Below are 16,842 nucleotides of genomic sequence, written 5' to 3' on the forward strand. Positions count from 1 at the left end.
AGAGGAACCAAGAAGAAGCTGAGGAGGAACTATCCCTGAAACTGGGGGATTGGCCTGCAGTGGTTGCCTACTGCCAAAGAGAGGAGAAAGGAACTTTGTGTGTACTTTTGCTCAACTTGTGAAGGATCTCCAAGGGCGTGGAAAAGAGCTTGCCTCCTGCTGAAGTCTCAGGAACAACAGACTTCACCCCCCAGCGCGACTAAAGAAGGAGAAGCGTGCTGTCGTCGGAGCTGTTGTTGTCGCATCTCGTAAAGTGTGTCGCCGCTGCAGCATCGCATCGAGCGGAAGCGTCTCACATCATCCAAGAAGTGTCTCGCAACGCCGAAGAAGCGTGTCGCCATCGCAGCCATCGTAGCTGACGCATTGCACCGCATCAAGAAAAGAGTCTCGCATCGAGGAAGAAGCGTGTCGCCATCACAGCCATCGTAGTTGTCGCATTGCACCGCATCAAGAAAAGCACCTCGCATACACGGAGAAGTGTGCCGCCGTCGGAGCTGTTGTCGTCGCATCGTGTAAAGGGGTGTCGCCGCTGCAGCATCGCATCGAGCGGAAGCATCTCACAACGTCGGAGAAGAGTGCTGCTGCCAAGGCCGCTGTCGTCGCATCGCGTAATGTGTGTCGCCGCTGCAGCTGAAGCATCGAATCGAGTCTTCTCACAACATCGGAGAAGCGTGCCGTATCTGGAAGACCTTCACGTCTTTATTTCATTGCACGAAAAACTTAATCGCATCAACATCGTTGCAACACTTTCGTTGCCCCGCGTGTCGCATCTAAAAGGTACATTGACTTAAAGTGTCGCATTTAAGAACTAAAGAGAACTAAGCAAAATTCTAGCATCTAAAGTAACAGTATTGTGTATGTTTGTCATTTAATAGTCTTGTGGTAAATCTATATAAAGAATACTTATTTTTTATATAAAACCTGTGTGGTGTCCATTTGTAGTGTTGTCACTTGATTACTGTATGTGTTCACAAATGCTTTACACACTGCCTCTGAGATAAGCCTGTCTGCTCGTGCCAAGCTACCAAGGGGGTGAGCAGGGGTTATTTTAGGAGTGTACCCCCTTACCCTGACTAGGGGAGGAGCTCCCTATTTGTCACAAGTGCATACCTGTGCCAACTAGAGACCCCCAAGTCTAACACTCTCCGAACAATAAAGCAAGATAATGACTCGTGGGGTAAATTCCATGAATTTGTTCTACTACTTACCCACTAAACAGACTCACCAACACATCGCAACAATTTCACCCTAGTTGCACTTCCGACGTATTTAACCAACATGTATCCACATTCACACACCTCTATCCTACAACTCTACTCATCTTCCTTCGCTCATTCATACTCTACAACACACTCATAGTCCTTCGCTTATCACACTTCTACCCCAACTAACAACCGCAATCCAGCTAGCCTACCCCACTCACTTTCTACTTATCCACACCTCACTAACATGATTAAAACAGCTCCCCCACCTCCTGCCTTGCATGTCCATCTACCCACTAAAGTCTACCCTGCTCTACTCCCTCCTTCTATCCCTTCCTTCCCTCTTCTCCTACCAATCTTCATCCATGACAGCATCCCTATATTATAACACTCCAACACATCTTTATTACCATTTCCATTCCACAATTGTCTTTTCTAACTTTCCTAACCTCATCCGCTACTCACCTCACACATCTCCTATAACAAATCAAAAATCTAATAGTATCTCACTTCTTCAATAGCCTTCATCCCCCAAACACACAATCTCTCAATCGCCCCTACATTGTCCACATATTACCAGCCGCTCCCTGTGTTGTGGCTCAGAGTCAGAAAGGGGAAAGAAAACTGATATAGGCTGCTAAGCAGCCCATTCTCAAAAAGCGATTTTACTGGTCAAATTCTAGGGCTCGTAAAATGTGGCCTGTTGTTCCTGCACATGGTAAATCTGAGCATGGCCACTTACATTTATTGGAGAAATGCCTTCTCCGCTAAACTCAGAATCACGGCTCTTGTAATCCATGTCCATATAATGCTGTATTTACATAAGTTTTTAAATTTGATTGAAAAATAAAAATGCATATAGGAATGGGCTGACTTGAGAAAAGACTTGTTGATATCATATCATTCAAATTGTAGACAATCTATTCCAAAGCAAACCTTTCTTTTGATACCCAGGTGTGTAGTTAGGTACACAGGGCTCCCCTTGTTTCCAACCAATTATGTGAACACTTGAGCGGACCGGAGGTCAGTATTTCTCTGTGTTTTGGTATTTAAAGCTTGAAACATGCCTTGAGGCTCCTGCAGTCAAATGCTCACCGTCCGCCTTGTCGCTGGTTGATCTTCAGATTGCGAGGCTGGTAAACTAGCAACTTCTCCCTGGCTTCCATCACCTGAGGCATCAGCAGTCTGGGCGCAGTATTTCTGTGATCGCTGTGGAGAAAACTAATACTTGAGATCTTGAAAGATACAGACCCCAACATCTAGCTCTATTCACCATCAGCCAAACTACTGATGGGTTGAGTCTCTATGTTAAGTATTTATAGTGACAGTGTGAGTCAGCTGACGCCTGGTTAGAACATGGAATGCTGTCCGAGTCTGTAGTTGCTGTAATGAATTCAGGATCTGTTCCCCATTTTGTGTGAAATTCATCACTAGAGCAGGACCCAGTAGACAGTGTGTCTACTCTTTGTTTACTCTATAGGTTGTGTACTCCTCTTCCTCATGCCCGTAGTACTGCTCCTTCGTCCATGACCATCACTGTGTACAGTCAAAGCTGCCAGGAGAGGTTTGAACACAATCCTCGGTCAGGGGTCTTGGCTAGCCCTATTCCATCCTAAGTCCAACTCACTCCCTACGCCTAGCTCTCAAGAGAAATTCATTTTTATAAATCCAAATGCAACAGTCCTGAGCCAGAATTCACTGTCACAAGCTCCCAAAGTATAGGCAAGACTGTTCTGGAGCACCAGAATCCGCTACTCTTATATGGTGAAGAAGCAGGACAGCTAGGAAGAATGTCGGGAGTTCCTTTGAGGCTGTGATCCCACTCCCAATAAGTCAGCTACTAACTTATCAAAAAACTAAAGAAGAAGGCCCTAGCGGAGTACATAGACAACATCTCCAACAGTAGAAAAGAAATCTTCACAATCATCAAAGACTTCACCTCTCCAACCAGCCCCACTAACTGCATCATCCCCTGGCAGGAAATATGTGACAACCTCTTGGATTTCTTCGACGATAAAATTAACACCATATATAAATTCGCCCCTCAACCAAACCCCTACACCAGCGCATCCACTCTCTCGTCAAACACACAGAGCAAAACTCTGATCGCCTGGAAAACATTCAGCATGCAAGAAACAGTGATCATCATGAGAGTCGTCCATTCGGGGACCACCCTCCAACCCCTGCCTCCACCACATCTACACCATGGGAGCCGATCCTATTAGCGAAGTCCTCACTTGCATCATGAACACTCCTATCACTACTGAGATGTCTCTGGATGGCTGGAAACACACAATGATCAACACACTGCTCAAGAAACCCCCTGCAGACCACGCACAACTGGGAACTACCACTCTATCTCCCTTCTTCCCTACCCAGCCAAAGTAAAGGAAAGGGCATAAATACACAGCTCTCCTACCACATCAACACACACCAGCTCCTTGACATATCGCAATAATGGTTTTGGTAAATTAACTTCACTGAGACTGCCCTCACTGCAGCAACCGATGACATATGGAGCCATAGTGTATTGTCCCCAAGTCCCAAGAAAGATTTTAGTCTCAAATTAGTAGAACTATGAGCTCCTCACATGATATCTATGCCAAACGTCCTTCTAATTGGAGATTTCAACTACCACGCCAAGTTTGCATCCAATTCAGACGTCTCGAACCTATTGTCTAATCTTAAAAAGCTTGATCTACATTTCATAAAAACAGGGCCCACACATTCATCTGGCCACACTTTAGACCTCCTATTCTCTAACTCCCAGCGCTTACACATTGACTCACTTGAACCTCTCACCTGGACAGATCCTTTTTTAATTAAATTCAAAATCCCCTCTAAATCCGTCTCTACGAAATCTAAAACAAGGAAAAAGGTGAGAACAAGATGCTGGAAGTAGCTGACTGCAGCAAGTTTTCAAGCCTCTTTCAAGACCCCTGATCTGGATAATATACCGGACATTAACTCAGCCTGGGATAAGTTTTTAGACTCCTTTTTTGGGGCACTTGATGCAGTCGCCCCCTATAGAACCCATACTACTAAATTGTCCCGACCCAATACCCCAGGCACACTACAGATCTGTAAACCGACAAATCTAATTGTAAGAAATTGGACCGTATATGGAGGTCTTCTAAAGACAGCCTCGATTGACACCAATACAAAAATCGTTAGGTGCATATCATGCAACAATTAAAACAGCCGGCAGACTCCACACTATAAGGAGAATTGACCGAGCAGAAAACTCCGCTAAACAGTTATTTAAAGTCTTATAGGAGCACTCTAATCCCCGTGCCTGCAGCCCAGCCACAGTAGCCTCCCAAACCCTCTGTGACGCCCTAGCTACCCATTTCGAAACAAAAATGGACAACATCTATCACAACTTTCATAATAACACTACAATGCTGAAATATACTAAACCTGACAAATTCTCAAGTAACAATTCGCAGGTTATATTGGAGAGATTTGAACCGATCACACACATTCAATTTTACCCTCAATGAAATCTGGCTCCCCGGTGGATCTATGTCCTCTCTCGCACCATCGGTGACATCCTTATGCAACCTAAACCTATCTTCAGCTACAGTGCGTAGAGAATGGAAAGCTGCCTATGTCACACCTATTTTTTTTTTTTAAATGCATGGCAATCCCACAGATTTGGCAAACTACTGTCCTATCTCTCTCCTGCCCTCGATCAGCAAATTGCTGGAATCCCATGTCAATATACAACTTTCTTTTTAGTTAGAGACGCATCTCCAGCTGGACTCTTCCCAATCAGGCTTTCGACCCTTCCATTGTTCAGAAACCAACCTTGTAGCATTAGTTGACTCACTCAGCCTTTCCCTGGACATAGGCACGCCAGCTATGCTGGTCCTTCTCGATCTGTCAGCGGAATTTGATACTGTGTCACATCCCATCCTGATTCAATGACTTCATGAAATGACAATTCATGGCAATGCACTGAACTGGCTAACAGACTTTCTTAGGAACAGGACTAAAAAAATTACACTTGGCCCTTTTCAATTCAAGATTCTGTCCCTGGGCAGGAAAGTTCCTCAGCGCTCAGCCCTGAGCGCAACCCTTTTTTCGCTCAGCTGGTCAAGTCCTGTGGCTTTAAAAAACTCACATATGCAGACGACACACAACTGGTCGTCTCTTTCGGTCAAGATACAGAGAATGTTAAACAATGTTTTACTGCATGCATGAGAAAAATTGCTCTGTGGATGCCTTTAGTTAAATGGGGACAAGACTGAAATTATACTATTTGGAAAAGCGCAGTTCCTTTGGACAACAGATTGGTGGCCAACCGAGCTCAGACCAGCTCCCTCTCCCAAAAGCACAGTACAAAACGTAGGTGTTTTGTTAGACAACAAATTATTGATGAAAGCTCAGGTGACCGTTACTTGTGGCACATGCTTTGGGGTAATGTGCCTCCTTACGAGGGTGTTCCAGAGGCTCCCCCTGACCTCTCGGGAGACCCTAGTCTAGGCTCTGATAATCAGTCACCTGGATTTTGGAAATGCGCTGCTCACAGCATCTAACAAATCCCTCCAATTGAAATTGCTGGTGGTACAAAATACTGCTGCCCGACTGGTTAACAAACAGCCATCGGGCACACCTTCAGCCCCCCTGCTCAAAGCCCTTCACTGGCTACCTGTAAAGAAAAGAGCAATTTTTAAACTCCTCTGCCTGACCTATAAAGCTCTGTCAGGCAAAGGACCTAAATATCTACAGGACAAACTGGTTCCCTATCTCCCCCCAAAGAAATCTCAGATCAAGGAGCCAGCTCCTTCTCCACTCTGCATATTACAACATGAAAATATGGTGGTCAGTCCTTCTCGTATCTTGCTCCTCATCACTGGAATAAGCTACCTTTTATCTTACGTGATGCACTGGGTTTTCAGGCTTCAAAAGACATCTCAAAGTCTGGCTGTTCTAATGGATGCTTCATAACCTCTCTTTTACCCAAATGCCGAGATGCCCCTCGGCATAGCCACCCACTCCCCTGACCCTCCCATCGGAGGGGTCATAGAACTAGTCCCTCCCTTCCTTGTAGTATAAGTTAGGGAACCCTTGCCATTGCAAACCCTGGACGATGCTCTGAAGAAGAATCCTGGACCTTCTGTCGTGTACCTCACAAGACTCACCTTTGCTTGCGAGGTGATTCCGCAGAGACGACAAGAGCACCCGTCCCTGTACCCACCTGACCTTCGTGAATAGTAGGAACCAACGGAGAGGAGATGGACGCAGGGAAGGGAGCCAGAAAAGGACGTAGTGGCTGGGTGTGGATGTATCCTAGGGGCCCTATGGAAGAGAGGAAGAACTAATCGATAAGGAGTCCTAACCCCTGTTCTACAGCACCCACGCCAACCCACACACAGAAAAGAAAGTCATTCCGGGGACTCACCGATGCTTCTTCGGATCAGGGCAACCAGAATCAGCACTGCTCAGGGTGAAGAACTCCTGGACACTACTCCTTCCGAAATCAAAGTAAGGCGCACCTGCGCCGGTGAGTTGAAAGAAAGGTCAAACCATGCGCAAAGATGTTCTTGCGCAATAAGGCGGCAAACTACGGGGGCAAGCTATAACAAAGGCAATGTAGGTGCTTGAACACAGCTCCAAATGAAGTGGGTACTTTGTCACAGTAGCGCTCCTGCGCTATGGACACTTCAGTACCCCCAGAAGCACACCCACGCTGAAGTGATGCTAAACCAAGAGTATCCCACCAACGCTCCTGCGTTGTAGGATTGAGGAAAACCCCCAAGCGCTCCTGCGCTATGTAAACAAACTGTGCTCCCTAAGCGCTCCTGCGCTAAGTAAACTAAAGAGCTCCCTAAGCGCTCCTGCGCCGAAAATAAACTAAAACACCCCCCAAGCGCTCCTGCGCTAAACGAACAAACAGGTCTCCAACGATATATACAAGTATCCCATTAGCACTCCGGTGCTTTGGGATTCAGGCAGCCTCTGTGGCCGGAATTCTCGATACCCAGTGGGGCGCTCCAGCGCCGAGGGAAGGAATGCACAAGCACGTCTTCAACTTACTGGAACCAGGTTGCGGGGATCGGAACTCCGCAGTCACGTCTTCGGGGGATGCAGTAGAATACGAAGCACGGAGCCGGCGGGAAACGCGCAGTGTAAGCGTTTCCCCCGGAAGTGTTCCTTCGACCTCTCGTGCGCTGCAACCACTAGACCGGGACTCACCCTTCCAACCGGAAGTGAGTCTCCCGGCGTTTCTGTGTGCGCGTTTGCGGGGCACCTGACACCTTCGACGTTCCACTACCTCTGGAAGACTGAAGAATCTCCCTTGGAGTCAAGGAGTGACTTTGAATCAACGGTCGCAAACTTTCCCGCTCCCGCCGGAGTCCGAAGTCCCTGCAGCCCCGGAAGTGGATTTTCTGACTTCTCCAAGGCCATCGTGAGTCCCCAGCGAAGCTGAGGCAAGTGGACCCCACGAGTGACGAGGAACTGCAATACCTGGGTACCCGGCACTATTTCCGAGTGCAACCCCTTCACGATGTTCTACGAACGTGTGCATTGGACCACGTGTGGTCCAAGCCTCTAGCAGGATTTCCTCTGAAGATCAGAGGCCTACCTCATACCAAGTGAACGTGGGCTCCTGGTGAGTGAATCCTCCCGAGGCATCTTCGCGATCCCTTGCCAGTTGGCTTGTGGGTCCCCTGAAGACTTTTCAAAACCAAAGGGCTCTCCTGGTTGCTCCAGGCCTGCCCTGACTTACCCTCGTTGGGTGCGTCCCTCAGACCTTGCTGGTCTGCACCGCTGACTTTTTACACTTTCCACAAGACTTGCTGTTACCTAGGCCTGTTGGCTCCAATATGGTCGTCAACACAGCAGTAAGCTGCAGACTTCGTGGGACACGTCGAATCCAGCTCCTGGTTGTCGTCGACGCCTCCTGGACCTCGTAGCTGAGGAGTCTAGACACCCGTGATCACCGGAAATCACCCGACGACTGTGGGCATCCAGCTTCCTTGCCCCGGGTCACTGCCAAGTGACTTTGAACACTGTCTCCTCTGCTTTCAGGTCTTCTTTCTTCTGAATCCAGCCTTGGATTCCACCGTACACTTCTTCTGTCTTCACAAGCAGCAAGTCTTCTTTGTCTCCCATTGAAACCGACGCCGCAACCCGACACCAAAAGACACCTATGCACCTTGCTTCCCTGGGTGAGGTAACTCCTGCACTACGGTGCTCCTGTGTGTGTTGGCTCTAGAACTACTTACCCTGTAAGTGACTTGCTTGTAGACTCTCCCGAAGTATCCTAAAACTTTAAAATTCCAACAGCGACTTGCTCCATTAAAGTCTATTGGTATCCGCGGCTGTGTTCTCACACTGCATGCGACTCCCGTGGGTCCTTTACTTACCTGCCTTGGGTGGATTAGTGAGGCCCCAGCGCTTCTGCAGGCCCTAGGCCTTGTCTCTTCTCAAGTTGATATTCCTAAACCTCTTTTTTAGTATATGGTCTGGTACGCCCCTAGGGCCCCAGCCATATTTGTGCTGAACTTGTTGTGAAATGTTGATTTGTGCATATGTTCCTGACTTCTAATCTCATAAAGAAATTAGCAGAGAGTTGTTAGTAATAAATACATATATATTTTATATATATACCTGTGTGGTGTCCTTTCATTTAGTGATTCAAGAGATTATAAGGTAAAACAAGCTGCTTTACATTCCTCTGAGACTTAGCCTGAAGGCTGCTCTCCACAGCTACCACTAGGATAGCTTTCTTTAAAAGGTTATCTTAAACCTATCTACCATAAGAGTCGAATTGGACTGATGCAAGGTGGCCACTTTAACTAGTGACCAGCATATACCAGGCCAACTTCTCACAGGGCCCGATTCACAAAAGTAATCTAAAACAAAATCCTAACTTTATGACTTTCGGTATTCACAAAAGGCATTTAGTAGTAGTAAAGTTAGGATTCCTAACTTTACTACTACTAAACTGATAAAAATCTTGACTTTTGGATTCACAAAAGGTATTCAACAGATTATACAACATCAACATTCTCCCCTATGCAGATGAGACCCAGATGTTACTCTCCCTATCGTTCAAGACGACCACCACAAAAACCAACTTCGCCACATGCATGACTGCTGTAACCACTGGATGAAAACAAACTGCCTTAAGATGAACCTGGGCACAACTGAAGTAGTGACCTTTATAAAGACAACATGCCCCTGAGAATCCGCGAAAGCAAGAAATCTGGGAATCATTATAGAAAACAAGCGCGAAATGACAGCCCAAGTAAACACAGTGACTACCACCTGCTTCCACATACTCAAGATGGTAAGAAAGATCTTGAAATGCCTTCCTGAGAACACCAAGGAAACAGTCACTTAACCTTGATCAGTAGCAAACTGGATTACAGCAACATGGCATACACTGGAATCACCAAGAAGCTATTGACTCCAGACCATTCAGAATGCCGCAGCGAGACCTGTACACAACCTCCCGTGCCACACCCACATCCCCCCAAAGCTCGGGAACTACATTGGCTTCCAATCCACAACCAAACCCAATTCAAACTGCTCGCACACACATACAAAGCAGTACACAAAAACCAACCCTGCATACCTTAACAGCTGTATACACTTTTACACATCTCCCAGACACCTGCGTTCAACGGGACTCTCACTGGCAAGCATACGCCGCATCTGCAAAGCCACAGCCGGAGGCCATACCATCCTCTATCTCTCCCCCAAAGCATGAAACTACCTCTTTCCCCAAATCATGACTCCGCCTCGCTTCTTGAGTTCTGCAAGAAGCTGAAAACCTGTCTCTTTGATAAACACTCCAGGCATCTGCTGCCAACTCACCTGCTTAAGCGCCTGGATACCCTTACCACTGATTAGTGTGCTATACAAATGACCATGAAATTGCATAACAATTCCATGACCGAGGACTACAGAGACAATTTAATCTAGCTTTGTTCAGGGCTCACACAACTCCAGCATTACTGAATGACTGGAGGCCCCTGTGTTTAAGAGGAGTAGTCCCAGCTCCGGATGGCAGAGCATGTGAAGTAGCAGTGGCAGTGTGGTGGTGCATCTAGGCAAAATTAAGAATGAGGACTGTGGAATGGAAAGGCCCTCAGAAGAGGATGAGCTGCCATGGATCCAACTGCTCAATGTTATTTTAAGGATTTTAGTCCCCCAGGCAAACCATAGTTTAGGGCCCCTGTTCATAACACCTCAGTATTTTAACATCTATTTTCTGCTATTTCAAGCCACATTATACCAAACAATATTAAATATTTAAAAATACCTTTTTATTGTCTTGAATTTGAAATGCTGGTATTTTAATCTGGGAATTTCTAGTGACTTGACTTGTACTCTTGCACAGCTTTGCATCCGTGTTAGACGCTAGCTGCATCACATTGGCCAAGCCTGGGAAGGGAGTGGTGGGGGCGGAGCCACAGCCGCTCATGGCCATGTAATCCAGGCTGCAGCACAGGAGAGCAGCGGGCGCGCCAAAGGCAAGCCCACCTGCGCCCGGGGCTATTACATTCTTTAGGCCAATTAGTCCACAGGCAAAATAGGCGGAGGGGTGGCTTCTGCAATCCGTGAAGACTTGGAGTTCACCACCCTAACTGCCTTGGACTTTACCTCTGCAGAGAGTTTGGTCATCAAACTTGACTCTACCCTTATTCCCTTAATAGGGGTACTGATCTATAGACCCCCTTACTAAATGCCTCACTTCCCCCACGTCTTGGTGGAACAAATATCCCACCTAGTAATCAACCATGCTAAAATCTTACTAATTGGAGATTTCGACTACTGGTCTAATGACGAAACGGGTGCTCCAAGATCACTGGAACTGGCTGAACTGACTGAACTTTGATGCGCATGTGACACCCCCAACTCATATAAAAGGACATACTCACGATGAAGTTTGGACTTCTAACCTTAGGGCGACTACTCTAACGGTATTCCCCTGTGCCTGATCCGATCATTTTTCAGTAAAGTTTACTCTTAGTAATCTAGTCTTTCCCAAACCTCCAGCCAGGGCAGGTTTACTGGTGGGGAACTTGACTCACTTTAATATTAATGCTTTCTGCAACTCCCTAGCAACCACTCTGCCTACGAAGCATTCTAACATCAACCTAAATGAAGAGAACATCAGCTCTTGGATAGCAGATGCCAGGAACGTCCACGCTCCTCTTAAGAAAGTTAGGACGGCCAGGCACCACGATTCTCGAGATGGTTCTCGGAAGATTTAAAACAAAACTCTAGCTCTGCGACGCACCACATAGAATTGGACAAAGAAACTACTCTCCAGACAAAAAAGATATCTCTCAGGCCCAGCTCAAGCAATATAAAAACTCCATCCCACAAACTAAGGCTACCTACTTTTCTGGTAAGATTCTGAACTCAGCCAATAAATCTAAAGACATATTTGTGATTGTCTCCGAGTTATCCAACACTGACATAGTAACACTAAAAATCACCCTGACTCAGGGGCATATTCTCAAGGAGCTATCTCCGAGTTAACGGCACTTTAACGCAGCCAAAGTCATGATAAATTTACTGCCCCATTCACAAGCTGGTGCACACAGCCGACATCACCAGATTTCTGGCGATAGCAGCCACAAAAAACATCACCACAGATGACCCCGGCAACTATCGCTAATGAGATGCAGAGTAAGCGTTCCCAAGCAAAAAGCAGCGACAACACCGCACCTCAACATTCTCAACCACCAGCCTGATCTGCGATAAGATCACAAAACAGGCGATAAGGCACGTCACCACCAGGAAACTAACACATGCTCCAACCTGGTGCAAAGTCGGACTACAACCGGTAGCAGCCAAGGGAGCACAGACCAAAGCCAAACATGAAGAACAACAGAGCAACTGAACATGCAGCCCGGAGCCCCAATAGGGCAAAAATACCCACCGCCACCACACCCAGGCCCACATCCCCCCCCGGAACCCCTCCTGACCACCACAGAGGCAGCACGGACAAAGACAGCGGACCCACAGGAAACGCACCAGCCTCACAGACTTAACACCAGAGGATGTCATTGCCCACTTTAGGTTCAAAAGGACAACCATCCTACGCATCCTGGCCATCATCGCCCAACAGGCCTATGGCACCAACACAGCGGACAACCAACATCCCACCCCACACCAAGCTGCTGGCTGTGCTGCACCTGTTGGCCTCTGGTACCCCCCAACCAATACCCACCAGAGTCGGAGGAGTCTCACAGCCAGCCGCATCCAAGTCCCTCACACTTCTCCCGGATGCCATCATCATTCTGTTACCCCAGTATCTATACGTCCACCACAATGCGCAGGATCTGCTGGAGACCAACCAAGGGCCATACGCAATAGTCAGATGGACGCACGTGTTGGGGGCAATCCACAGAACGCACACGTCTCACATCAATGTGCAGGCAACCTCCGAACATCGTGGAATCTCTACCAATGTCGTCACCAAGTACTCAGCCAGAGTGCATGATTCCAGCATCCTCCGACAGTCTATCATCAACCAGCGCTTCCAGGATGGCACCAATGGGAACGCACTGCCCGTTGTCAAGTACCAAATGAACACCCCACACACCTCAACTCAACAAACATGCAACTCACAACTCTGGCAATGCACACGTCACAAAATCACATACAATATTCAAAAGAACATGCCCACCCACCAGACACGACAGAACAACTTACAATGGTAACCTGGGCAAGCCGTGAACATGAGCCATCAACGGCATGGCACCTCATCCACACAATAGCTGAATGTGAGGAAAAGTGGGAACCAGGCATGTGTGAAGGAAGCAAGTGAACCATGAATGGGTATGTACACAATGCCAAGAGTGGCGGTTATGTGCTGGACAGACTGCAGTATGCATAACACACCCATATCCATGGCGACAAACACCGCTGGTGTATGGAGTGTAGTGGACAGGGAACGCAACCATGTCACCCAAGCCAGTGGGGGACTTCGCGAAATGTTGCCTGTTACGTCCCCCCGTAAGCGTGAGCGGAGTGGGTTGGCCTGGCGTACCCCAGGCTACCGTAGGGGTGTGAATAAAAAGTACGTAGCCCTGGGCCTGGTCCTCTTTTGGAATGCCCAACGTCTCTGCCAGGGTGGCGCCTCTCACCCCGCCACAAGGCCGACGCCATCCTCGTGAGCGAAGTTGCCTGCGATCCAGTGCGCCTGCCGTACCCCGGCCCGCTGGGCCCCGAACCTGTCAGGCCCACCCCTGCGCAGCCAGGCCACACTGATCACCTGCCGACACCGGCGTGTGTCACGGAGGACCCCCCATGTGCCGGTGCAAGCTCCAAGCCCGAGGCCAGCGACCTTGGCAGCATTCTGAGACCATCACGGCCTCCACGACACAGTCCCGCTTTACTCCTTTCTCATTGACGTACTCTACTGCTGCATCTGGTCTACAGTACGGTCAAGTAGGTCACACATTTGGAACTGAGTTTTGATTACACCATGGCAGTGAACATTATTTAAAGAAGAGTTTATGTCACTATACTCCCTTCGATGTGGTGCCACCCAGTATGTGCATAGCATTACAACCACACGTGTCTGCACATGTAGGTCACAGATTTGGAACTGAACATCGATTATCCAGAGGCAGAATACATATCATTGGACGCAAGGAGAGGCGTAAAAGATGACGCATTGCAGTCCGGAGGGAATAGGATCATCGTTACGGAGGTGATCGAACACTACCGACAACTGCCCTGGTGTCACTAACTCTGTGCATCGCGAGCCTACGACACGTGACTGTGGGCCCCTGCTGACCACTGCCTCCGGCCTACACTGCGGTCCAGTAGGTCACAGAGTCTTGATTTAGCGATGGCAGAGTTCATATCAGTGTACCGGCATCATCGCAGACTGCATCCCCCCACAGCCCCGGTGCCACTGTCTGTTCCCCGACATTCATGGACACTCACTGGTCGTACATTGGTAGTGTATGAGTCTATGGACTAGGGGGTAGTTTTCATCCTCTTGTAGCTGATACCTAATTGGTTCTGGCAACGAGGCCGTCGCTTTCCACTCCACCATTTGCTGCTTCCAGATAACATCAGACCTTCCGCATCATGCCCTGGAGGACACCTTCCACTGTCCCCCGCAAGCCTCCGCCACATTCACCTGCGACATCGATGAGGACCCGCCCAGTCAGCGTGGCCCTACCTCAGTGCACCGCAAGTCACCGTCCCATGGCAGGGTGGATGTGCCGGCCGCTGTGCATCCGGGGCAACTAACTCTGTGCTGGTCAGGGCCGGGACCCTTTCTTCTGAGATATTGGATGGCCTCTGAGGTGATGACCTTGGGGTCATCAACGCCATGTGTCTGTGGCCCTGCGCTGTCCGCTGCCTCCGGCCTTAACTGCGGCCCACCAGGGCTCACACAGCAAATCAAGTACTGACTGGCCCGAACGTCGCATCACCGCAGGAGGCACATGCCACCACCTCAAGGACCAACTCCAACCGCCAACTGTCGGAACGGTCGTACTGGCAGACTGACCGAGTTGCACGCACCTGTCGTGAATGCCATCTTCTGCCTGATCCCCTGCTCAGCACTCCAGGTGCCACTGACTCAGTGCACCGCAACCCATGGACCGTTACTGATTGAGTTTTGTGCTGCGCAGAGGTTGCCCAGCAATGTCACCTCAGGCAGTGTAGGAGGCCTGGGACGTTGATGAGGAAAATGATGCAGGTCTAACACACCCAACTGCATCTGAATCAGGAACATCTCGAAGGGACACAATCCAAGACTTTTTCTTCACATGAGCACGCTCAGCTCTAGTGCCCCAACCTCAGTGCACTGCAACTCACGGACACTTCTGCTGCATGTTGGGTGTCCTCTGGACTTTCTACGACTTCCTCCATGTTGCTCAGCAGTTGACTCTGTTAGGCAGGTGTTTTCAGTTTCCGTTGCACTGGTGTCCGCTGTTCAAGTGGTTGCCAGCACCAAGCACTCCGTGTGGGCTGGCTTACACTCACCCCACACACATCCAGCACAGGCGTCACTGTACATGTGGCCCTGCCAATAAAGGGGCTGGGCTCACGTGCCCGTTGCCAGTTCAACATGATATCTGTGTTTTTCCCTGTGGTCTTGTTGTATGCATGAGGGCCCTGGACCCTACAACATTACATTGTGCTGTGTACAGCGGGCGCAGACATGTAGCTTTGTCGTTACCCACTCAATTCATAAGGGGAGTGGCCTGGACCATCGTACACAGAGCTAACAGGGGTGTGTGACTGCTATTTGCGTGCCCCTGGGCATGGTTCTGTACTATGAATGTGCATCTGCATGTGTCTATGGCAGTGTGGGTCTGCTTTGTGGGATGTAGGTGGTCCCTGAAGGATAATAGACACCAACGTATGTGATCTAGTTCTCCTTCCATGGGTTCGGACCCCACCCACACCTGTTTGGCTACCTCTTTTTGGCGTGCTGACACCTGGCATTGGGGTGGCATGTGTGGGTGGGTGAAGTGTCGTGAGCCAGCTGTGCTTGCGGGTGCTTCCTGCTGTGTGGTCTGTGGCAGGCTCTGTGTTCTCCTCTAAGTAGCTTGGCTGCCCCGGTCCTGGTGGTGGGTTGCATGGGATGTCCATGGGCTGTTGTAGGGAGTCGGTGTTGAAGGTGTGGTGGTCCTCTCCGGCATCACAGATGTGTTGTCTTCTGTGCTCTGCAGGAGGTGTTTTGTGCCCCTCTGCAATGTGAAGGGGAGATGCATGTTGACATGTATGTTGGCGCATTGTTCTTGTTCACATGCAGACTGTATGATAATGTACATTGTGACTGTTTGGGAGGTGCTGAATATTGCTGCGGGACATTGTAAATTTGGACTACATGACGGATGTGAGGTCGTACGCGTACATTTCCATTTCACAGTTTCCTGCTCTGTCAGATGTAGTAGGCATGTTTCTGTGCGTGTGCGGAGCCAGTTGTGTCCTCTGTTCTGCAGCGTCGGCTTTTCGCATTGTACCACGTTGTCGTCAATGTGGGTGTGCAATTCTTGCTATGTGTGTGTGCTGCAGTGTGCCAAGGGGATCAGGGACATGATCCAGTGTAATTGTGAGTGTGCTACACCTCGTTGTGCATTTGTGCCATTGTGCCCATCTCCCCCCGTCCCCTCAGGCCCTGGTCGTTACTCACCCTGTTGATGTTGTGTCAGGTCCTCTCGAGCTGTGTCCGGACTCCCTACTCCTTGCACCTTCTACACGCTGATTACTGTGGCCTGGGTTTCCTCCAGCTCCTCCTGTGGCCCAGGACTGCCACCTCCCATCGCCGTTGCAGCTTTCCTGGTGGCAGCGGGTTTGTGCCTGATTTAGGTTGTCACATCATGCCAGCGCCTCTTGGCCTCCTCCATTGGCCTCCTCGACACTCCGGCTGCATTCCAGGTGGTCTGATTGTGGGTCAGTTGCTGGTTGTGTTTTGTCACCTCTGTGACGCTGATCTAGTTTTGCTGTGGACTGCACCCCGTCTTCCTCTCCCTCTACTCCCTGGCCTTTCCCGACACGTTGTACCTTGCTGGTGGTCTGTGGGGCTTGTGGGGTTCCCGTTGGCCTCTGCACTCGGTCATGGTGCATCCATGTTGCTACGCACTTTGGATTGTTTCTGGTGTGTTGTTTTTGTAGCTTTTGTAGTGCATTTTCCAGC

The 16,842-nt window shown here is 49.1% G+C and overlaps 1 protein-coding gene across 4 annotated transcripts in view; it reads right to left on the minus strand.

Annotated features, from left to right (window-relative positions):
- Positions 1-16,842, minus strand: part of LOC146839650 (uncharacterized) — a 230,749-nt gene that overhangs the window by 104,684 nt on the left and 109,223 nt on the right. For 3 of the 4 annotated variants that reach the window (XM_085651735.1, XM_085651737.1, XM_085651736.1), the window contains exon 8: positions 2,298-2,411. The exons of the other annotated variant lie outside the window; for it this stretch is intronic. In XM_085651735.1, the coding sequence (XP_085507861.1) occupies positions 2,298-2,411 (114 nt within the window). The remainder of the gene's footprint in view (positions 1-2,297; positions 2,412-16,842) is intronic. 4 annotated transcript variants of the gene reach the window in all.

Source organism: Triturus cristatus, chromosome 4_1 (assembly GCF_964204655.1).
Source record: "Triturus cristatus chromosome 4_1, aTriCri1.1, whole genome shotgun sequence".
In the NCBI taxonomy this organism is placed as follows: domain Eukaryota; kingdom Metazoa; phylum Chordata; class Amphibia; order Caudata; family Salamandridae; genus Triturus; species Triturus cristatus.